At 33.5% G+C, this 25,613-nt stretch overlaps 1 protein-coding gene across 2 annotated transcripts in view; it reads right to left on the bottom strand.

Moving 5' to 3' along the window:
* The window catches only part of LOC118182578 (rho GTPase-activating protein 44-like), a 163,473-nt gene extending 140,266 nt beyond the window's left edge, over window positions 1-23,207 (bottom strand). For both annotated transcript variants that reach the window (XM_085819303.1, XM_085819304.1), the window contains exon 1: window positions 22,964-23,207. In XM_085819303.1, the coding sequence (XP_085675429.1) occupies window positions 22,964-23,016 (53 nt within the window). In that variant the 5' untranslated portion in view covers window positions 23,017-23,207. The remainder of the gene's footprint in view (window positions 1-22,963) is intronic.
* Between the last annotated feature and the right edge of the window lie 2,406 nt (window positions 23,208-25,613).

Raw genomic sequence — 25,613 nt, 5'->3', positions numbered from 1 at the left:
AGGTGAACCCCCACTGCATTCTATGAAGGAAGAGACAATTTACATCCCTGCCCTTCTCCGGCATTCGGAGCCGGACCCTTCGGTACAGTAGTCAGAGTCGCTAACCACTTTCCCATCAGGGCTCCCTATTCTAGAAAATGTTAGAAATAATTTTTATAATCAGCTGTAAACCGATAAACTATAAAATCGAGTATTAGAAAATAAATTATAGTTCGTTTCAAACTCGAATTGATGCTAATCATATAATTTAAAGCACTAATTCAAACGTTATCCCAAAAATACGGGATTGCGTATCTTCAATCCAAAGTCGAAATCACAGTAGTGACATAACCAGTATTTTATTCATTCCAAACAAACAGTATCTAACAAATCATTGCAAATGTACCAGCAGTGTTGCCACAGTTGGAAACTTTTCAAGTAATGCGCACGAGTTCCATTTTAGACTTCTCAAATTACTAATACCCTCAGTCATGATTCGAACACTAAGAAACGGATGGCACACCGCTCTGTTTCCTCTTTGTACAGTTAGTTACGTCGCTTCGAGTTAAGTAAAACAACGATGCAGAGAAAATCGGAGCAGATGATCCCAGATCTGTTCACACATCGACAAGCCCCAATACTGGTAGAGACGCAATTTTATTACAAAGTATTACGGTTCGCCGAACAGCACTAGACGATACGGTGAAAAGCTATTGTACTTTTAAGGCCGCGGTGATTTACTTCTAACCTCAGCAGTCAGTCAAACATCAGAATATGTTTGTTTTTTTTCGTACGAAAGATAGAGAAGCGGTGAAGCGAAGCGCTTTCTCATCTGAAATTGTTTCGATTCAATGAAACAGAAATCGCGAAAGAATTACATACAGAAAAAGATGTTCACGTTGATAATCTTATCAACATGAAAGAATAGCAAAGGCTTGTTTAGGTTTTTCTTCACAGGACTCCACCTTCCGTAATCGCCAGCTTTTAATCACGAAACGAGAAGATGAGGCAGTTACAAATATTCATGGAAGTGGGATAAAATTACCTAAAAATCAAACAGGATTTGACCTATTATTCAGATGCTTTATTTGACACAATGCAATTTTCAAATCATTCGACAGATTCCTTAGAAAAGCACCTGAAAGTAGTTTTGTGTATAGAGTTATTCAAAATGGTCGATCTGATCTCATACGAGCATAACTCGGTACCTACTGCTACGGTACTGTATTATTAACCTACTGCCACGATATGATTCAACATGCATCAGATGAAGGGGAAATCTCCAGATTTTTGAATATCATCAAAGTGCTGATGCAGAATGCCTTACTTTCTTTACACACACACACACACACAAACACACACAAAAAAAAAAAAAAAAAAAATACTTCATTCACATTGCATTAGTCTCGGTGGAATCATCCATATATTTGTTCCACGACTTGCTGTAGATATTGTTATTGCAGGATTCATCTAATATATTTATTCAGCAGTAAATTGAAGAGGAAGCATTGGTGGTGTACACTGAAGTGACAAAAGTCATGGGATAGCAATATGCAAATGTACAGATGGCAGTAGTATCGCGTAGAAAATGTATAAATGCGAAGTGCTTTGGCAGGGCTTTCATTTGTGTTCAAGTTATTCATGTGAAGAGGCTTTGACGTGATTATGGCCGCATGACGAGAATTAACAGACTTTGAACGCGGAATGGTAGTTGGAGCTAGACACATGTCATTCCACTTCGGATATCGTTAGGGAATTCAACATTCCGAGATCCACAGTGTCAAGAGTGTGCCGAGAGTATCTAATTTCAGGCATAACATCCCACCATGGACAGCGCAGTGGCCGACCACCTGCATTTAACGACCGAGACCAGCGACGCCTGCGTAGAGTTGTCAACGTTCACAGACAAGCAACACTGCGTCAAATAACCGCAGAAATCAGTGTGGGACGTACGAGGGACGTGTCCGATAGGACAGTGCGGCGAAATTTGTCTTCCTTGGGCTATGCCAGCAGAAGACCGACTCGAGTGTCTTTACTGACAGCACGACATCGCCTGCAGCGACTCTCGTGGGCTCGTGAGCATATCGGTTGGTCCCTAAACGAATGGAAAACCGTGGCTTGGTCAGATGAGTCACGATTTCAGTTGGTAAGAGCTGATGGTAGGGTTCGAGTGTGGCGCAGACACCACGAAGCCATGGACCCAAGTTGTCAACAAGGCACTGTTCAAGCTGGTGGTGGTTCCATAATGGTCTGGGCTGTTTTTACATGGCATGGACTCGGTCTTCTGGTGCAACTGAATCGATCATTGACTGGAAATGGATACCTTCAGCTACTTGGAGATCACTTACAGCCATTCATGGACTTCACGTACTCAAACAACGATGGGATTTTTATGGATGACAATGCGCCATGTCACCGGGCCACAATTGTTCGCGATTGGTTAGAAGTACATTCTGGACAATTCCAGCGAATGATCTGGCCACCTAGATCGCCCGACATGAATCCCATCGAACATTTATGGGACATCATCGAGAGGCCAGTTCGTGCCCAAAACCCTGCACCGTCAACACTTTCACAATTATGGATGTCTATAGAGGCAGCATGCCTCAATATTCCTGCAGGGGACTTCCAACGACTTGTTGAGTCCATGCCACGTCGAGTTGCTGCACTTCGCCGGGCAAAAGGAGGACCGACAAAATATTAGGAGATATCCCATGGCTTTTGTCACTTCAGTGTATATGCTTCCAAACCTAAATGATTTCAAAACCCGCTGATGTAGAACTTTTACGTACATACTCTGCCACTTGACCTGCTATCCTAGCTTTTGCCTGTGGTCAGGCAAACTATAGACCTTTTTTCTGCTGCCACATCATAAAAGCTGAAAGCACTATATAGGTTGCTGCCCTCCCAGTGACGTACTGTAGCGCTCCGTAAAAAAAAAAAAAAAAGAGAGAGAGAGAGAGAGAGAGAACATGCACATTTATAGATTCGCTATTCTGCAAGTAGTGCAAACTGCAAAAAGCTTGCGCATATGTAGACTTGCTATCTTGTTAGCGGCGGAAATGTAAAGTAAAAAAAAAAAAAAAAAAAAACGCAAGAAGTTATGCAAATTATTAAGAATTTGCCTTATTGCTTTGAAGTTGTTATGTGACCATGGAAATCATGTATAAAACTTGTAGACACATTAGGATTTTTTTTTTTTTAACAGGAGAGATGTAAAATTATCAATGCCTTCGCCGGGACTCGAACCACGGACCTTTCGAATACGCGGCGAGCATGCTGACCACTACAACACGAAAGCATGAAAAGTTAATTTTTAAAGGGCGACCGAGCGCTTAATACGCGCCGAAAGTGCTGACCACTACACTACGAAAGCATGATAAGAAGGCGGAAACCTTATTATCTTATCATTAAAACTTTTTCAGTTTGTTTTTCATGTCATATACTATTTGTCCCCCCTGTATTTTGAAAGTTTAAAAAACAGATCCTTTTAAAATCAGGTTGACAATTTTGAATAGCTTTATATGTTAAAATTTTTCCATCAAACTTTCAATCACAACATATTTTTTAAAAATATTTTATATAAAAAGGTATTTTACGTTTAGCTATTTTATTATTTTGTTTAAACTTAAATCTTTTGAAATGCCATGAAAATTAACTGAAAGAATAATATAATTCTAACGGTAACACTAATTACAGAGAACCGATATAATGATCATCTCTAGGAAACACATGAAAAGAATTTCAAAATTTCAATACTAAATTTTCTTTTAAAAAAAAAAGAAGCTTACATTTGATATAAATTTTCGTATTTGGCAGATTTTAGACAGTAAATAAATAGATTTTCCCTTTTAAGAGATCTAAATGTAGAATTCCGTAGGTGATTACGTACAAATGTTCAACTACTTCAATACATGTTTTAAAACACCACGAAAACAATGTTGAAAAAGAGGGGGGGGGATACGAAGTTTAAATCAATTTCTGAATGTAAATAACATCTCTCTCTCAGTTTAAAATACTATAATTAACTACATGGTAAATTAACATTGTATTTGCATTATTATAACGATCGGTTAATAAATAAGATTCGCTATTTCGTTTATACTGCTAAAATATGAGCTATCTGAAATGAAATCAGATTCCTTAAATAAACCAAATATCAACGAAAGTTGGATTATTAGAAACAATGCGACAAACATAAAAACTCACATGTTCGGAAAGTTATGTCAGTCTTTATTATTCAACTGCGTTATCATAATCACGAATATTCATTTCATTATTAAACTGCCTCTATGATCAAATGCTGAAAGAGAATTTTACGACAAAAATTTCAAATTTTAATTTACAATAAAAAAAGACATGAAAATAAATTATTAAGTAACCTTAATTTTTGTTAATTCATTGCGAAAACATTTATATACACTCAGTCCAAAAAACTTATTTAGCCCAAAGGGGCGATAGCTCAGAACGGATATTAGTCTCGAAACGGCATTTTGGGTCGAATCGCTAAAAGCGTTGAATAACTTTTCAAATTGTTATAAATAAATATTGTCACCCTAAACTGTATTTAAATAATGATGAATCTGCATGGATGTATGCACGTTTCTCGCACTGTAAAAAAATAACGGTGCCTGGAGCCATTCAGTTTTGAATGGCGTAGTCCTCCACTCGAATATGGGCACCTGGGAGGCCGAATTTTGAATTTCGAATTTGCTTAATTGTCTATTTCATATTTTGTAAAACTTTACCAAATGTTTTATTAAAGAATTCAACGATTTCAAAGGAAGCACTGGCAACATTGTACGGAATAAAACGTTTTTACCTCCAGCGCGCGACTGTCTTTTGAAAATTCTACAGATATGCTGTTTTTAAATATTTTTAGACCAAAGCTCAAATGCTCTCGAAACGTGTATGTGTGTGTAATTGAAAAAACATCCCTATGGGTGTAATATAAAATCTGAAAGTTTTCAGAAAATTTTTGTTTATAATTTTTTATTATTATTAGCGGAATGTTAAATTTAAGCATACAATTAATCAGTTTTCAATGTCTTTTTATTAAAGATTTCCCAAAGCATTTCAGAAGTCTTGAAATGTGCAGATTAATTGCATTTATTTATACCTAATTCAACTGCTTAGACAATAATGTATTTCAAAGTACTATATTTACGAAGATATTTCATCATCATGTGATAACACCTGACAACAGCAATGCTTGAACAAGCTATAAAGAGGATTACTAGATCGAGAAAAGATAGAATATCGAACAAGGAAGGAAAATAAGCTCGAAGCAATCCGCGCGAAGCCATCAATTTTGGCCACGAATAAATCAAAATTTATGTTCAGGTTTTCCGTTCCAGTAACTAAACTCTCTGTTATTTATATTGCATACATAACCTCTGATGCCTCGAAAGCGATAAAAGCGTAACATGCAAAAAATCGTGAATTTTCATTATCTATCATTCAGTAAGGATTGGTGTATTTAATTATGGCAAAGCACACAAGGGCTATCTGCCTAAGGGGAGGGATGCCTTTCGTGGAGGACTTTCTAAGGGAAACTGGCTCGTATACACGTTACACATGGGGAAAACCACGAAAACGCCCATGCAGCCAGCCCGTTCGCGGGATTCGAACCTCGGACCGAACTACCAGTGTTCAGCGACTTTACCGCTCGGCCGCTGGTGGGCCCCATTCAGTAAGGAAAACATTCTCATACATGAATGTTTCATGAACAAACACATTCATATTATAAAACACAGCGAAATTTAATCAGTAAAAATTTTTAACTTTTTTAGCCTGGGAGAAAAATGAAAATCAATTACGATATTTCTTCTTAGTTTCTGGTTAAAATATTCAAAATAAAAAGCCACTTAACAAAAGTAGAATACAGACACTTTTAAAATCTTTTCTGTAAGTTTTCTAAACACGAAACCTTCTTATGAGCTTACGTATATTTACGTAATAATAATTCGACAGTTGGGCAAAAATTGTACGAGAAGCTGATACCTTTTTAAAAGAGAGAGAAATAAAAATAAGGAATTAAAAAAAGAAATCAGAAATTAAAGCATTAAAGATGTATTGAATGCACATATTTCCATTACTCATTAAAGCATTCGGAAAAGGTCCTAGCTTTTATGTCTTTAAATACTAATTTATAGGTAGTCCTTGACTTACAACGACTCACTTTCACGACGGCCAAAATTTAAGGCCGAATACCCTAATAAAATTTACCGTCAGTATACAGGGTGTCCGTAAATGTTGCGACAAACTTCTGAGGGAGGTAGGACACATCATAAGGATTAAGAATGGTATAGTCCCCGGAAATATCAGGGGTAAGTGGTAGCAGAGGTAGAAGATGGAAAAGGCAACAAGATAGTGATTAATTTGAAACCCTTATTGCACATGAATACAAAATGGTGTACGACAGCTTGAATGTTACAACAGATGCTGCTCGAAGTTTACACCATCAGACGCCAAACATGCCTGACACAGATGGACCATTAATTGCTGGACATGTTCAAACACACCGGGAATTTCTTTGATAGTAGCAGCTGCGCTGGCAAGTCTTGCAACGAGATCCATTTCAGACACAACAGGATCGTGATACATGACACTTTTGATGGTTCCATACACACACACCACGCACACACACACAAAAAAGATCAAGGCTCGATAAACCGGTGAGCGCGAGGAAACCAAAGAACCGATCCACCCCGCCGAATCCATCGATGTGCCGAAATGATCCGACAAAATGGCTACGAACATCCAATCCAAAATGAGCAAGCGTTCCATCATGTTGAAACCACATGTTGCGTCTCGTATTTGGTGGAACATCGTTAAGCAAGCCGGGAAGAATCTGCTCCAGAAAGATCAGATAAATCGCGGCATTCAACCTGGATGGTAAAAGGTACGGCCCGACTAAGCAGGCGCCGACCAAAGCCGCCCACACATTAACTTTGAAGTGTTGTTGTGCCGCACACCGTGGGGCTTTTCTTGAGCCCACAAATGCTGATTGAATACGCCATCCCTGTTAAATGTGGCCTTATTCGTGAGTAACACAAAAGCTGGGAAATCTATACCACGGAAACCTGTGCGCGAAACGCACACGTTCAAGATGGTCATCGCGGAGCAGTAACTGAACCCTTTGGAGGCGAAAGACGTGGCAAGACTCGGCGTTGAAGGCACGCTGGACACTGGTACGAGATATTCTTAATTGAGAGGCAGTGGCACGTATGCTGGTCCTTGGATTACTCTCCACCATATCCAACACACTTTCTTCGGTAACGACCGAGCGAGTCGATAAGAATATTGGCAGTTCAAATGACATTGAACTCTAACTGAACGGACTGGCTACACGGTGCTTTTGTGATTTTCTTCATGTACATCACGAATGCATACCAGGTAGCCTAAGAAAACTCTTACATGAAGGCATCTCGCCTAATGCGGGTAATTGAGTGCTTTGACATCGTCAACTAATCAAATCGTTTAAAGTGTGTACGTACCTTCTTAGCTATCATAAAGTTAAAATGATCTTACGAGATAACCTGGCGACTTCTCACACAGGCGTATACCAGCACAGAAGAAGTATACGATAACCCTTTATTATTCGTTAAACTCTTAACATAAAATGCACGTACTTCGTGCTTACAAAAACACCGACGACTTGCGGTGAAACTTCAGAATAGTTCACAATAAATTCAGATAAAGAAGAGTGCGAGACTAACAATTTAATTTAAGACTAACGAGACTGACTGAGCAAACTATCCAGCCATGTACTTATTAAATGGCCAAAAGGCGTATCAGAAACTCCGCGTAACAGCAAGTACAAACTAATAACGTGCGCTGGCTAGCGAAGTCATGCTCTTAATAAACTACAAGATTCATCCGTTTAAATACTCACTTCACTCAACTTTAAATTTGCATCCATCCTGGCGAGGAAATGCGACAAGAAGTTGAGGAGTTCAGAAAAGGTAATAAAAGTTTAAATAATTGGTTAATTGAACTAAGGGAAATCCTGCAAATGTTATTATCAAAAGCAGCTGCATTTCTGATATATATCAAACTCTAATAATTGTTAATATTTCTAGACTGCAACTTGTAAATAATTCCTCTACATTTTTTCTAAAATGATAAAAGCTAGTTTTCTTGTGCATATTCATGGAAAAAAATCTTAGTAAATTATTTTCTATTTAATCGATAACAAACTATCTGTTTAAATTAATATGTTTAAAAAAAAAAAGACGAACAAATCTTTAAAATGTTACAACATATTCTCAAAGCACGCTTTATGGATCGCAAGCTGAAAGAAAAACAAAGATGATAAATTTATTATTGCTTCCTCATAGAAAATAACAATCATAACTAGTTAAAAAAAAAAATTCTACGCCAGACTCATAGCAACCAGACACGACGTACTAGCCTGTAACATCAGGTTACCCAATCCGTGGATCTCAGAGTCCGTTTATCCGACTCCCACCCTGTAAGTGAAATTGAGTTTAAAAATGACAACTGATTAAATGTCTTTCAGTAATTATGACTGTTTATTCTAAAGAAATACACTTGCATCTTTAAGGGGAAAAATAATTAATAAATAAGGTATCAAATAACAACAATAAAGATTAAATTAAAATTGCCTTACATCAACGACAAAAATTTAATTTACTCTGAGAACTCTGTCTGGAGAAAATAACATACACAGGGGTAAAAAAAATATACATCAACTGCCATTTTAATAAAAGACTTTTGAGAAAAAATTTCAGATAACTACAGTTGCATTTCGATACATTTGCTAATATCAGATACGCAACGTAAAGAAAATTTAAGTACGCTTCAAATAAGTTTTACCGGTTTGAAAACCTCTATCGTTTCTTGAAAAGTCCTACTCATAAGTCTCTTATTGAAAACTTGTACATTTGTCTCTATTGTTTTTCCCAACGCGAAAGGCACAAGAATAAAATAACGAAAATTTCAGATGAATATTTAAGTACACACTTAAGAATTAATACCACGTATATTATATTATATGTAATTAACACAACAGTTTTAAAAAAATCACACTTGATGTTAATGTTAAAAATATCACGGCCATATTTTTTTCAAGATAAATAAATTTTGATGAAATTTCATCAGACGCGATAATAGTTAATGATAATACAGGTTATAATTTGGCGGTTAGTAAATATTAAAACTCCGAGTACTCCTTGACATATTTTTGACCGACGTACCGCCGCAATAAAGACATGTCTAATTAGACAGACAGCTTTAGTGCGCCACAATTAAATATCCCACAAAGTTCAAAAATATTTTATGTGGTTTGTTGTGTCCAAATCATATAAACATGAACTCTCGAAGCATGTATTTACATAAATCACGCAGTCCATGTGAAGAATGCTGTGAAAAGAAGTTTTGAAATTCTATTCATACAGCATTTCGTATTTGGCGAAATGGAAAAAGCAGGCATATCATCTATGGAATAGATGATAAATAATTTAAAATAGATCACGTTAACACGTTGAAAAACATTGTCTACAGGAAGTACAAAGAGGACGCAGACTAGAGAGTTATCTGATAACACACGATTCGATGAAGATTTGTAATAATTGGAAACGGGGAGATTTAACAGCGGTTGACGCATAAAATTGAAACTGACGCAAAACAAATCCATCGCTTTCGGATTAATCCTGTTAAATGTGCTTAGCTAGAATAAAATTAGTCAGAGGAAGGAGGTTTTCCAACTTTTTATTTTCACTTAATTTACATGAACGAAGCAATACTTATCTCTAGTTTCCTTAAAATTTGATATATATGTTAATTAATATTTACCAGCGTAATACCGGAGACGATGACCAAGGTCAACTCTTAATCCCGACTACTCCGACAGCGGTTATGAAAAAAAACACAGGGAAGATTAATAACTCATATTTTAATTAACAGAAAAATATGATAATTTACCTGTATTAATCTGTGGAATAATTTCATTTGGTTACGTAAACTATATAGGTATTCAAACCATTGAAAACAAAATTGAAATACGAAGAATAAATATCATTAGAAATGAAGAAACTAAGTTATAAACAGCATTAAAGAACAATTTTCTCTTTCTTCTCCTTATATTTTCCGTAGACAGTTCCCTTCCCCCTCCCAGTGATGGTTCCTGATAGTAATTTTCCCATCATTCCGATAGACAAACTTGATTGTATTTTTGACACAGTCTAGTTGATCCACAACCACGTTAATCGGTAGTTTACTGTATTCTAACTTGGCAGCAAGTATCTTATGGTAGAAGCGACAAAAATATATAATACAAACTAGTAGATAAAACCCTTAGGTCTTTCAAAACAGGAAACATGAAAAAACTATGATACCATCGCTGGGATACGAACTCCGTACATTCCGATGTTAACGGGACGTACTTTCCAATTACACCACGAAGGTACGCGGTAAGAAGAAAATTCCTTATACTTTCCCTCTGTTAGAGGTCCCTTCCTCCTTTCAAACACGTGCTTCAAATTACACCATGAAGGCACGTGGTAAGGAAGGAGAAAAATCTTAACATTCTCCGAAACTTAAATTGCGACTGGGGAACACAGATCCAATGTGAGATCTACCTGGTGACGAATTATCATTCACCACATTTCACTTATCCAGAGCCAGTTGTAGAGTCATTAGGATTATGAAGCAGGAAATGTGAAAAATAATCAGTACTGTCATCGGGATTCAAACTCCGAACATCCCTTTTAATCAGTATTAAAAAAAATAAAAAAAGAAAGAAAAGAAAGCTTCCAATTACATCACGAAGGCGCGTGGTAAGTATGGAGAAAAGTCCTTACAACTTTAGTTTAAACACATAAGTATTTACGAAGAAATGAAACTTGTGAAAATGAGAGATAAAATATTTAAAAAGCTCTCTTAATTAACCACGTTTTCAGTTTTGAAAATCTTATTCTAGTATACTATCATATAATCAGGATACAGACTATACATTAATTTCCCTATGGAAAGGTAAAAATTTGCATGAAATGCAGAGGAAAGATTTAAAAACTTTTTAAACAATTTAGGAAAGTTTTCATGAAAATGCTCCCGTTTTTCCTTCAAGACAAACTTTTCCCACAAGGAAGTTTTAATCGATCAATTAATGTCTCCGGAACATGAACAGTTTTCTCATTATTTCGGCATACAATTAAAAAAGAGAGAGAGATACTTAGTTCTATTATAAATTAATACTTACCTTTAAACAGAGAAAAAATGAAATAAAATGAATTCAAAAAAAAAAAAAAAAAAAAAATTAAATTGGAAAGGAAATTGTTTTTGCACTCGTTCATTCAGTCTATATACTTACAGTAATAACTATTTCATTAATTATCAAGTCACAGGTAACTTCTCTCACTGGTATGAATGTTATTTTGCATCAACAGAAACTATCAAACATTAACTGCCTTCGGAAAAATATTATGCAATTTCGAAAGCAGTTACTTATTTTTTATTGAAATATCGAAACAGCACCATAGCGGCAGACAGGGAGAATAACTTCAGATAAGCAATCATTATTGCTCCACAACAAAGCTTGATAAAAGACTTATCATTAGAACACATGATCTGTGTATTGTTATCGCAAATGAATACTAGGAATGCTTACTTAAATGCTGCTCTGTAGTTTCAAAAGAAGCAGATAAAGACATATGATTTTCTCCGCTACAGTTCTTCAGCTGATTTTTAAAATAAATAATACGAAGATATTTGTCAAGTGTAGAAACATACAAAAATATAAGAGTGTTACTAGGGGTTATTATTATTGTTTTCAAAATGACTGGGCATTCGTTCTCATGTTAACACTACGGATCGTAATAACTAGTTTACAGATTTCTGTTTCCAGTAAACAGTGAAAAATAATTAACTTTTACCGGTAAATTAGCCTTACGTTACCGAATTATCGGTAAAAAACAAAATCAGTCTGTTCCATATATGTCTTTATAAGTTCGCCACTGGTGTGTCAGAAAATAAAATTTCGTATACATTTTTCAGATAATGAAGTTGTATAATTCTCAGATACAATATTAGCGTTACCAGTAGCTAATAAAACGCGATACTGAAGCACTTTGTTGTGAAAACTAATTTGTAAGTAGCTGATGTTATACTAAAATTCATGCTCGACGAACTGATAAATCAAAAAACAATCTTAAGTAACGAAAGCATACTTTTAAAGCAGGGGTTCCCAACGGTGTCGATGATGACTTAAAGATAGACAGCCGAACATGTATTGACCACTGATCGAGATAATCAAGATCTCATTCATTATAAATATTTAGTAATAAAACTGATAAACAATTGCTTACTTGTGTAAAGGTATATCATAAAGTATGGAAGAAAGCATACTGAAAAAACATACCAAAATTAACATATTTTAAAAATCAATCATATTTTCTTAAACATAGGAATTTTTTATGCTTTAAGTGCAGTAGAAAAGAGCAAAATTCAGGAACACAAGAAAACGTAATAAAAAAGTATAAAGAAAGCAAAACTAATGAACCACTGCAAAATACGCAGCTATTCTTTCACCCAAATACCAAAGGCTGAAACTTAACAGAAATTATGCTCAAATGGCAATTACGTCGTCAGTATATTAGCGTACCTTTTATGCATTTGATCAGAACATTATAAGTTATCTGCTGTTTCCTCCCGCCATTACGAATGTTGTAGGCTTTATATTATCGAGAAGTATACAAGGTCGATGAAGAAAACCATTCTTTTGAAAGGGGTTGAAGGAAGAAAAACGCTTTAAACTTTTTTAAGTCATAACCTTTTTTTATCACTGCGATTTTTTTCGCGACTCCAAATATTAAAAATAAAATATAGATATAAAAATAAATATCCTTCCGTAAATGATTTACTACTTTGGTAAACAATACACATATAAAAAAGAAGTATTTTAGGATTTATTTTAAGCAAACAAAAATTAAAGAAAATTCTAACGAGACAGATGTGCTCGTTTCCTACTGCATAACAAATTAAATGTTGGTGCGATATTTGACACTGCTGGACATAAAGTCCGATTTTGTGTCAGAATACCTACGTTAGAACAATGGTAGATATTAATGCAATATATATCCTAAGTCGCGCTTTCGAGACATGAAAAATGCAAGTTAAATTTCGTCAATTGGACCAGTAAAATAGGAAATATACAACTGGCCCCCACATTTTTTTTTTTTTTTTTTTTTTTTTTTTTTTTTTTTTTTAAGTGTGTGTGTGTGTGTGTGTGTGTGTGTGCAAGGTGTACATTTCAGATAAGCTAGCTGTAAGAAAATGGTGATCTCCGCCCATCTAAAAAGCAGCAATAGCCTTTATTTTCGGCCTGTCAGAGAGCAAAATGACAGAATTTCTTTAAAGTTTATCCTAAATAAATTCGTTAATCAATCAAAACTAAAATTCACGGTTTGAAAACACAATGGCCTCCGATGTTAAATACTATCACAATTTTTAAATAAATTCCGAATAATTCCGTAATATAACACAACTAGATGATAGGCAAGCGTTTAAGTAAAAGGAAGAAGTGGTGGAGGAAGATAAATTAGTTCGTAATTTAGGAATGAGTAAAACATATATATATCACTAATAAAATGCCGAAGATTTGTTTTTTTCCTGCATTTTAAAGTCCCTTTAATTAAGTATAAGAAACACTGACGAATAACATACACAACTTTCACACAAAGAAAAATTATATAAGATGCTAAAGAATCAACTCAGCTGAATAACAACTAATTATTTCTTATTGCTAATGAAATGATGATTTTTGAAATCATAATATAATAAAGGTAACAGATACCGTAATAATAAGAAAAGTTAAATCTCGGTTATTTTTTATTTAACTTGGAAAATCACTTTTATGAACAAGGACACAGCACTGCGACTATAAGTAATAGGAAAAAAAAAACACGCAAAAACACATTATCAGGCTTAATGTCCAGGCACAGTTAGCTGTGGTGAGGAAAACTTTTCTTTATGCAGGAAACATGGGAAAACAAATCAGGTTGTCGGAAAAAAGCCGGCAGAAAAAGTAAAGGCTCACTGTTAAAACACAAGGTCGTGAAACTTTTATGAACAACCTCTAGAATTAGAATTACTAAACTGCTCGCATACAGATTTCCGCTGGCAGAAGCAAAAAGCACAGACTTAGTCTAGCTTCAGGGTATAAATATAGCCTTATTGACCTACTAAACAGTTGCTCTAATCTGCAAGCCCTCTTTTTAAATACATTTTAAAATAAAGTTCCAAAGAACAGGTACAACTTTAAAACATTTAAATGAAAGAATTAAATTAATGCTGTCATATAAAACAGATAAAGAGATCTTTCAGGAGTCAAGACCGCAGGTGGCCAGTTAAACACAGCGTGTATCCGGATGTCATAAAACACTTTTTAAAATAAACTTCTGCTATACGTTTAAGATAGCAAAATTACTTCTTTACCCTAATAATATAAGTAAATATGTATCTCATGTATACACAGAAATACAAAAGGCCTAAATACTACCAAGGCCCATAGAATTTAAGAGTGCTGTAAAATTATCGAATAATTCCTCACATGAAAAAAAAAAAAAAAAAAAAGTATAAAGAAATACTGGGCCTCTGAAGGAACGTTGTTCCTGCAGCAGGCTTAACCCTTTCCGGCACGCTACCTTTTAAAGTCGGAGTTTTGATTTAAAATTAAAAAAAAAAAAAATAAATAAATAATAATAAATAAAAAATAAAAAAAGTAGGCAATCTAATTAGGCCTAGAGGAGTACACAAGTAAAATTTTGTGAAGATAGCACTTATCTTTTTAATTCTGCAGGTGTGCCCAAAGCGGCACACTGATTGAATAGAGCTTCGAAAAGAGTGCTGAAACGAGCATTGTTGTCAATGAACTGACTGATGAGATGAGGAGAAACAAAGAATACAGACTCTCAGTTGTCCTCGATTATCGGTGAGCTCTGTCTGGGCACACCTAGGGTTCGCCGTTTGATTTTAGGCAAGATTTCAAGGTAAAAATTTAAAACTAATATAGAATAAGGAGATTAGCAAAAAAAAAAAAAAAAAAAAAAAAAAAAAAAAAAAAAAAACCATAGAAATTTCATTTTAAACAATACTCTAAAAAAAATCTGGAAGATTTCTTTGAAAAATGAGGGTCTTAAAAAACTAAACATGGCTAAAATATATGGACCGGTTTGTGTTGAACTGCCATCTGCTATAAATAAAGAAGGTTCAGAGTAACCCATAAATCTTATTTCATTCAATTTTTCTGTGCGTACAAAAGGAAATTTATAGGTGACGCAAAGGGTTAATTGAGTCTTGAGAGAAAGTAGTTCTCACAAGGAGATTTAATTTTAGTTGATATCTTGACCGGATTGCATAGTTATTGATTTATCACAATTTTACCCACACATGCGTTCGAAGTAGTAATCTGCTTCAGTTACAAAAGCCTGCCTTAAACTCGAAGTCCTTAACTCGAAGTAAGGACTGCCTTAAACTCGAAGTCCGCCGACATTTTTTGCGCATGTCATGCAGAATGTTATTGTTTTTAAAACATAACAGATAAAAATCTGAAATTCGGTTGATCCTCTTCCCCTCCCCCGAAAAAATTATTAAAAAAAAGTCTTAAAAAGTACAAAATATTATTATTATTATTATTAATTCAACCTATTTGTGTAAACATTATTTTTACCAGTAAGCTTTTTAAAATCAAAGCACAGATCTTGAATTACAGTTCAAGTTTGCAAGCAGAAAACATTATCCTGTATCTCAAATTATGATGTCCTGTTGAAACACAGAGTAAAAAATAAAACTGACAAATCCTTCTTTTTTTGTGAAATTAATTCCTGTTACCTCTCGGTTTGGTTTATGTGATTGCGGTAAAGCCTCGAGGGCTAGCTCGCCTAAGGGAAGGGATGCCTTCGTGGAGGACTTTCTAAAGGAACTGGCTCGTATACACGTTACACACAGGGAAAACCACGAAAAGGCTCATGCAACCGCAGGATTCGAACCAAGGACCGAACTACCAGTATTCAGCGATTTTACCGCTCGTCCGCTATTGAGTGCTAACTTTCAGTTAATTTCCAATGTATTTACTAAACGGAAGAGTAAATTTATTCCTAGGAAAGAGTATGACCGCCGTGCAATCGATTTACCATGCATATGATAGTCGGAACAGAAAGGTTGAGGACAAATGACATCCATTAAAAATGTCTCATAAACTCATATATTTGCAGTTAAAAGATCGGTACTTTTCCGTTTTGCCGGCGCAAACGATAAAGTCGCCAATAATGGTACAACTGATGTCAAACGGAATATCTTCGCTGGTAACCTTTTACGCCTCCTTTTTAAAACACAAATACCCATTTCGTACCAGATTGATTGCTCTTTTCAATACTGGCATACAATTACAGAGAATATTTACAAAGATAATTAAATTTTATGACCTAAGACAATTCGCGGTAATTAAGTCAATTGGATGCAATCACATCGCTCAACCGAAGGCGAAAATATAGAAACAAAATCAAGAGTTAAATTCATTCATTCTAATGAGAATGCACTAGCGAAGTAAAGCACTACGGTTTTATATAATTTCTGAGTAAGCTATTAGTACGAATTGAAATAATTCTTGCATATAAACTTTTATTCCAAATTAAGATTTAACTTGAAATTAATGTAAATAATTACTGAGAGAATTAGATTTTTGTAGCGTAGTTTACGCGAGATGAGATCAATTTAAATGATGAAACCATATTAAAATTTTTATGCCTTCAAAATCAAAAATTATTAGAACTAACATTTGTTAACATTTTTTCTGTTTATACTGTATGTTGTCACCAACAAAGTCTGCTTGGCGAGATTTGCGCCGGCGAAACGGAAAAGTACCAAAAGATCAAATTTGATTCTTTGAAATATTACCCAAATAAATATTTTAAATTAAAATTTCTAAAAAGCCGTATGATGATCGAAATATAACAGTCACAAATGTTATAGGATGTTAAACAAATGTTAACATTTCCCAAATTAAATTTTAACAAATGTTTAATTTCCCTATTTAACAAATGTTAAACAGGGAAAAAAATCGATTTCTACGAAAGATTTGAAAAATCCAGGAAATGAAGTACACTGATCTGCCATTTCAAGGTGATGACTTGATAATATTTTGTTATAGGTAACTCCTGGTGAGAAAAGGTATATTTTGCAAAATAAAACCACCACCTTAAATTTTCGAGGATAGGATACAGTTCGAATACTACATAAGCGGCAACATCGGAAAGTGGTAGGGTATAATTGTTATATACAAGTTTTTGTTTTTTAGCCCAAATGGGCGTTAGCCCAGAAGGGCTATTAAGTTCATTTTGACATTTTGCCTTGGTTCACTATAAACGTCTGAATCACTTTTTAAACTGTTGCCACCAAATATTACAGTCCTGCATTATATTTAAAGAAATTAAATAATGAAGAATCTGCATGAATGTATGTATGTTTCTTGCACTGTGAAAAACAACGGTACATAGACACGTCAAATTTTGAATATCGTAGTTCTCCACTCGAATATAGGCATCTGGAAGCTCAAATTTGGAATTTGTTTTATTATCTATTTCATATTTTGTAAAACTTTAACGAATTTTTTATTAACAAACTCAACGATTTTAAAGCGTTCCATTAACATTAACTTTGCGTGCATCTTCAAGCATGGATATTTTATGTCATAAGTTTCTTTACATTTTCTTACCGGTATTATGTTGGTAACCCAAAGACGTTACAATGTCTAACGGTATTTTGCGTCGAAAGACTTTGAATGTGTTCACTTTCATTGACCTTCGAATGTCAATCACTTTTCAAATCCCGTTTTGGATCCCCTGTGAAAATAACGGTCTTTTGGACGTAATATAAAATCTGAAAGCTTTCAGAGTGTTTCGCTTTTCATGTTGTTTTGTCCTTCTCCCGCACAAGCTTTAATGATTTAATTCTTATTTGGTACAAGGCTAAAACATATATATTTTTTTAAGCGATGAATCGAAAAAAAAAAAATTGCTCTGAAATTTCATGCAGATTTTCCTAACCATCTCGGTTTTGGGATTCAGAAGCACATAATTACAGTTTGACTGATACTATTTAACGTTATTAAATGCTTATAATGCCTATTGTTTTAAAGCCTAAAATTATTAATCATAATATTATAATAAGCTTTTATTATGATTCCTCCTTTCCGAGCTGACTATATCTTATACACTGTTTGTCAATATAGCATCATTTATAAACACGAAATTTAAATATAAATATAATTACAATTCAAATTTAAGACTTCTTTTCCCTCTTTTTCTGTTGTTACCGTAAAGAGTCGCTTAGGTTGTTTAGTATTTGCATTGTTCAACTCAATAAAACTGTTCCGTATTTTAAAATAACAGAAATATTTGAGTCACTTTTCGAAAGATTTCACGGACAGTTTAAATAATTACCTCTTCGGATAATAATGAAGAATTCCGATAGTGAATGTTAAGAATTATTATCATTTTTATAATTTATTTGACTTAATTATAATGAAATTTTTATATTCAATAAACACCCGCGATTGCGTATTTGTCTGCATAAAAGCAACAGAAATAAGAAATTTTAAAATCAAATATTAACCATTTGGGAAGATGTTGAAATAACCTCTTCGTGAGGAAATTATTATAAGTTTATAATTTTAATAACAACCTCTGAATTACGTATTTGTCAACACAGCAACAAAAGTAATAACATAGTACCCATTTGGGAAGCTGTTTGTTCCTCCCCCTAAATGATAAAATATAAATAGTGCCTGGAGCGGAAAAGTTAAGAGCAAAATAAAAATGCCGTCTATAAAAAAAGTGTTCAAAGAATGTGGGGGGGGGCAGCAAGGTAACAGTATCGGGTGCTGCTGTTGCCATTAGTGCATAACTGAACTTCCTCTCGTCGAAAACATGCATTATTGTCAGATTTCCGGAGTGTAAACATTTCGAGACCCTGCGGCTTTGTTGCGCATCTTCACAGAGCACTGAATCTATTCTTTCGATTTAAAATAACAGGAAAAGTGCGCTTATGGGTTTTAACGATTTTTGCTGGATTAACTGGAATCGCAATCATCAAGTAACGATGAGTAACAGGAATACAAAAGACGGGTAGGGTGACCCAGAACTCTTCTGGCAGTAATGCAAGGGGAATGTAAACAAACTGCAAGAAGTTTAATTTTAGATTATTTAATAACGTCAATAACGGCCGAAAAAAAAGTAATTTAATTTTCATTGGTTCTTATAGATGATTCATATGTTTGAATTAAATCCTAATTTTATATATTCCAGAATTGCTATAAAAATGTCGTCAGATATTTTAACCTGTAATACAACGATTGATCTGAAAAGGCGATGTAAAAAGCAATTTAAATATTTATTATACAAGAGAAAACTCTCGTTTTGGGGTTAAAATATATTCGAAGTTTTCAAACAGCAGCTTTACCAAAATTCGGTACTCTTCTGTTATCGGGACCAGATTCAAAAATGAATATATGTAAAGATGTATGTGTTCATGTATGTATGTATGTATGTTTGTGTGTACATAAACATACACACATACATACACACATTTCTGAATCTGGTCCCGATAACAGAAGAGTACTGAAAATTCTATTGACAGAAATTTAGATGTCTTCTGCAAGGATCCTTTAAAAGAAAATGTTGCTCATTCAGTAGTTTAAAGAAAAATTATATTCCAATACAAATAAAACGGCATATCTCGCCCCACCCGGCTTGAGCAAATGTGAACTCTTTCTTTCTTACCATAAGATTCTCCAAAATACGTTTTAAAGGATAAAGGCTGTCAAATTTTTTGTCAATGCAATTGAGTGAGTGGCAGCAAATTTGCAATAAAATAATTTAGATAAACCTTAACGTACACTCTTGCATTAAAATACATTAATAAATGGACATAAAAATATTTTTTAAAATAATAATTCCCGATGAAAATTTTCAATATTCTTTGAATCAGAATTTAAAAGTAAAAAAAAAAAAAAAAAAAGTCTTCAGTGTAACACAAATGAAACATTTAACTTATGATGAAATTCGATTAATATACGTAGAAAATAATAACACGATAAGCATCTTTTCTATAGATGAAACACGTCAGTAATTTTATAGGCATTTAGTAGATGGGCATTTACAATATTAATAATAAATTCCACAATATTTATAGGCGAAATACAAGTGCCCCCTTCGCTTTCCCCCAAACTAAGAAACCATAATCAAGTATGCATTCTTATTAAAAATGCCCAATATTTAAAAGAACAATAAATATAATCTATGGACGTTATAAACGAACACGCAGATGTTTATTTATTTAAACATTACCCTCCCCAGTGCTAAAAAGTAATATCCACTGAATTTAAGACAAGTTTATTTAATTAGTTTATTAAATTTATTTCTGACTCACAGAATAAAGAAATAAGTTACGTTTAAAATAATAACAATAATTAGTTCAACAAATAATAAGATATTCCAAATTTGAAATTTTGACCCAAATGCGCATGTTTAGCAATTTGCCTTATCTTGCACTGTCACGTGTTAATCTAATAATTTAACTGCTTGCAATATTTTTTTAAATAAAACTGATATAATAATTATGTTAGATTTACTAGAATCCATGCGTCGGGCAGCTTACACCGAAAATATCCGTATCTAAAATGTTTCGTGACATGTCTATCCGATGCCCCCCCCCCGAAAAAAAAGTCACAAGATTGTCTTCCGAGATTTATAAACTCAAAGGGCGTTAGTCCAGAAGGGCTATTGATTTCAAAACGGCATTTTGCGTCGTTTCACTTTTCAAACTTTTGCCACCAAATATTATTGCCATGTATTTATTATATTTAAAAAAAAAAAAAAAACTAAATGAAGAATCTGCATGTTTCTCGTATTGTGAAGAAACAAAGGTGCCATCAAATTTTCAATTACTAGTCCTCCAAACGAACATGGGCACTTGGAAGCTAGAATTTTGAATTTGTTTTATCTATTTAAAATTCGGTAAAACTTTTAACGAATTTTTATTAACAAACTCAGCGATTTCAAAGCGAGCAGTGGCAACACTGGAAAAAACATTTTTATCTCCGTCGCGCCCCAACACTGTGTATTCTAAATTCTAGAGATATGCTGATTGTTGTTTTTAAATATTTTGTGATATTGCCGTATTAAAATATTTGTGATTTTATGTATTTTAAGGTGGAAGAACATGATATTTAATCAATAAAGGTAACACTCAAAACGTTATAAAAAAACATCCTTTTAGGCGTAATATAAAATCAGAAATTGTTTAGGTTTTTTTTTAATATATATATTCTTTAACGAAATTTCGTTATAGCAAAATATATTTATTCTTGGTGCAGTTTCTGTTAAAATGGCAAAACATATGCAATAGGAAACGAAGCAAAATAAATGATATCCAAACCAAAATTGCAGAACAAATTCCCACTGCAACCGTATAACAAGTTCTCGTTTTATCGGGAGCGAAAGAACATCATTTTTATTTATAAAATACGCAATTTATACTGATTCTTCTCGCAGAAATCATGCTAAATCTATAAATCTACTATCGGCATGCATTTTTTATTGAGAATAATTACGCGCTGGTTGCATATAAATATATTATGACGATACCGTTTAAACTTAAATTAATTCTCTCTCCAATATATTATTTTATCTTTTTTAAGTATTGCTTTTACCAATATAGTAATTCTCTCTCCAATATATTATTTTATCTTTTTTAAGTATTGCTTTTACCAATATAGTATATTGGTAAAAGCAATACTTAAAAAAGAAAACTGTCGGTGAATAATACGAAATGGCAAGAAAATTAATGATTACGCTAAACGATATGTTTTTCCCTACAGTTTACATATGAAAGTAAAAGAAAATATTTATGTTTAAGTAATTTAATCATGTAAAATTAATGATAAAACTTATATAATTTAAGAAATTTAGGGCTTTAAGAAATTAAAAGTATCGCGATTCGGGAACACACACTATGGAATTTTAAAATTAAATCTGAAAAGCAGAAAAAAAAATATTCTAAATCTGTACCTGGCTATTAAAAATAAACCGATAAGAATTTTCACCACTATGTACGAAAGTAAGCATATCATAAAATTTCTCGAAACTTAAATGTATTTTTCCATCGACTGTGAAAGATTACAAAATGCAAGTTCATGCACTTTATTTTACTCAAAAAGAAAATAATGTTGTACATTTAAAATGTCTTATCAGCTCAAAATACAAGCAATATACTGCAAGTGATTTAAATTTCTTTATCAACATGAAAAGCGCTTGAAAGCTTATTAAGTTTCTAAAATACACTATGGCATAAATGTATTTAACACGCAAAATACTGAAATTTAAAACATGCAATATTTCGCTGATTTCTAAATACACATACTGTGTGTCAATACAGCTTACTGCTGTGAATCATATTTATAAAATCGATTGCAGAAATTTCCTTTTTCTACGAAACATAAATTTTGAAAAACAAACTTACAAAATTAATAAATGCTAATATTTACAGTGATAAGTTTCAAGTATTCAAACTGACAATATTTAAAGTAAAGCATTTAAATTTTATTCACAGAATGTAATTATTCGTAAAAGATTATTAGCATCAACTATTATACCTTTCAAAACTATACTATATCAAACAAGTATTTAAAAATATCAAAAATCTACACACATTCCGACTGAATTTAGATTCTGAAATAAATCTGACTGATTCAAATCTCCCACAATTTAGAGGAGATTTAAAATACTCATATATATATAATAATGCACGGTATATTATTTCCTCCCTGGAATAGTGTATTCTTTAACGAAATATTTACAGCCATAAGCAAGTAGTCTACAATACAATCATAAGCTAGTAGTCAGCTAAATGGGCATTAAAGTAAAATTATTGAGCTCCAATCATCAAAGCATAAAATAACACTTACCGTTGAAATTTTTGATCAGCAATCTGCTTCACGCGAAGAAATTGTTTCATCATTTTGAATGAATATATATTTTTCTCACAGATAGGGTAAGATATTAATCCAAAATCCTCATAAAATAAAAAATAGAAAACTGTACATCCTCATCTTAAAAATACAAAACGTCATAACTCAAACAAAACGCTTGTCTTCGGTACTTCATTCACACAGAGCGATGCTCACTTCAGCAATGCTTATCAAAAGTTGAAGAAGCGATGCAGACGATGAAAACCAACAACAACAACGCCGCTAACGCATGCGCAGAATGAAGAAATTTTCCTCCTCGTGACTCTTCTTCGCATAGGGTATCATCACGGGAAAATAGAATACGGCTTGTCACTAGATGCCTTATTTCAAAAACTACTCTAATAAACAGTTTTTATTTCTGGACAGGAGCCTTTATTTATTTATTTCTTTAGAAGCAGTAATCTTATACTGCAGTATCTATGTAATCCATTGGGATATGTGACGACATCTGCCCCCCCCAAAAAAAACGAAGGGCAACATCTTGAAAATAGTGCTGGACATTTCTGTTAAAGGGTGTTCAAAGAGCAACTTTCATACTAAGATTAAGAATTTGAAATATTTATGTTATCGCATTCATTAAAAGATTAATTCCAGAATAGGATTAATAAAAAGAGTAAAATAACCTTAACCTGAGTTTAAATAATTAGATGGCAATGAAAGGCCGAATATGGTTAGTTCTTATTTATTACCGATGTTGCATAGTTGGTCTTTCCATAATAATGAAACATAATAATTTCCATAATAATGGAATGTCTTTCCATAATATGAAAGATTTCTTAATTAGGTAATAACCTATTAAGAAATCTTTCATACTTCAAGTTCTCATATTTACAAACTTGCGTAGGAGTTTTAAGTTGGATTAGAAATGTATGTTCGCTTAGTACATCTTCATGCTCGTAAAGTAAGCATGCATCCTCGCGAGTTAAAATTTAGTTAGTTAATTCTTCCCTTAGATGAACAAACGCAGCTGCGACAAAGCTTCGGACCACGGAGTTATGAACAAACGCAGAGGGTTTATTAATTGACTTTATGCATAAAAAGGAAAATCCTCTGTAGCTTCATTTCTTAATCTAAAAAAGACGGTCTTGCTTAAGAAAATATTACCAGTCCATAAACCTGAGAAGACACTTTTTAAAAAGACGACATTTACTTTTCATCCCATTTCTTGTTCTATAAATTTTTAAAAGCAACTTTTTATAAAACAGAAAAGAATACAAAGACGTTATGCATCTGTGCACGTGATCCACGTAAAAGCTGAATTCATTATTTTATTATTTTCAACTATTTAATCTAAATTTTGTTTCATCTTTATCATCATTTTCATCTTATTATGGACTTTGCCCGGTACCAAGGTTGCTGACTTTATCATCATTAAATTCGTATATCATGAGGCAGTCTACATAATTCAATCATTTTTAAAGCAAAAAATGTACAATTTACGAACATATAAGAGTAAAGAAACTGAGATTACTCAGCTGGGTAACAGAGTGGATATATATATAAATATATTTATATACGTTCGGTGCGGCCGATTGCAACCAAAATACGAGGTGCACATCTACATGTTATAGCAGTCCTATATACAAAATTTCAACGTTCTGAGGCTACTCGTTTCTGAGTTATGCGAGATACGTACGTACATACGTTCGTACAGACGCCACGAAAAATTCTCTTCAAAATTCATTTTAAAGCAGTTTTATAAATTTTTTGAAGAAAAAGAGTATTTTATTCTGTCCCTATGTACAGAAATCAAGCAGCAACATCGTTAAATTGCATTCGATAGCGGTCAAAATGGATATTTTCCTTGAAATATGCTGCCTGAAACTCTTCGCGATTACAATACTTCCTTTTTACTTCGTACAAGGAAGTAGAAAGATGAACATAATATCAAGCAGACAAAAATAGACAAAAACTTCATTTAATTTTATTGTATCCGTACGAAGAATAGTGAATGGCGTAATTAGGAACTGACGAGGAAGATGTGATGGTTGCCCCTTTCTAAAAAATCATCACATAATTTTTAGAGGCTATCTTCGTTTTTCTTTTCTTTGTATCTAAGCGCCATTCAACTCTGCTTCAGAAACAGCGAATCTTTGTTTCACTTAAAATTTTTCCAATGTGATTTGTTGTTAAATACATTTTGAAATGTTTCTAAAGTGAGACATGGCATTCTCATTAAAAATTCTTATACTATAGCTTGCTGCTGGTTTATCAGAGTGACATCTTTCCTTGGAAACTTTTCATCTTACTGCAATTTGTACAAATTTTGTTTATTGGTGACCAGATTCCGAAGTTCAAAATTCGGGACACTATATATATATAATTTTTGGTACTATTCCGTGTTGAGGACCGTAAAAAAATTGCAGCAAAATTGTATGCGCAAAAGCGCCAAATCTAGCAAACGCACCCACTTAACAGCGTGCCAAATCTAGCATACGCGCTGATTTCAAATTGCGTAAGTTTAGATATTTCTATATTTCTTAAGACGCCATTGAAATACTAGTTTAACTGTTAAATCCTTTTTTGATATCCTATGGATTTAACAATTTGGGAATTGTTCATGACGAAAAGTCTGCAATAGAATTTT

Source organism: Stegodyphus dumicola, chromosome 6, assembly GCF_044657685.1.
Source record: "Stegodyphus dumicola isolate Sdum_Otavi_A_Nest chromosome 6, ASM4465768v1".
Lineage (NCBI taxonomy): Eukaryota > Metazoa > Arthropoda > Arachnida > Araneae > Eresidae > Stegodyphus > Stegodyphus dumicola.
Note: the sequence above shows the minus strand (reverse complement) of the source record. Positions and strands in the feature narration are given on the sequence as shown.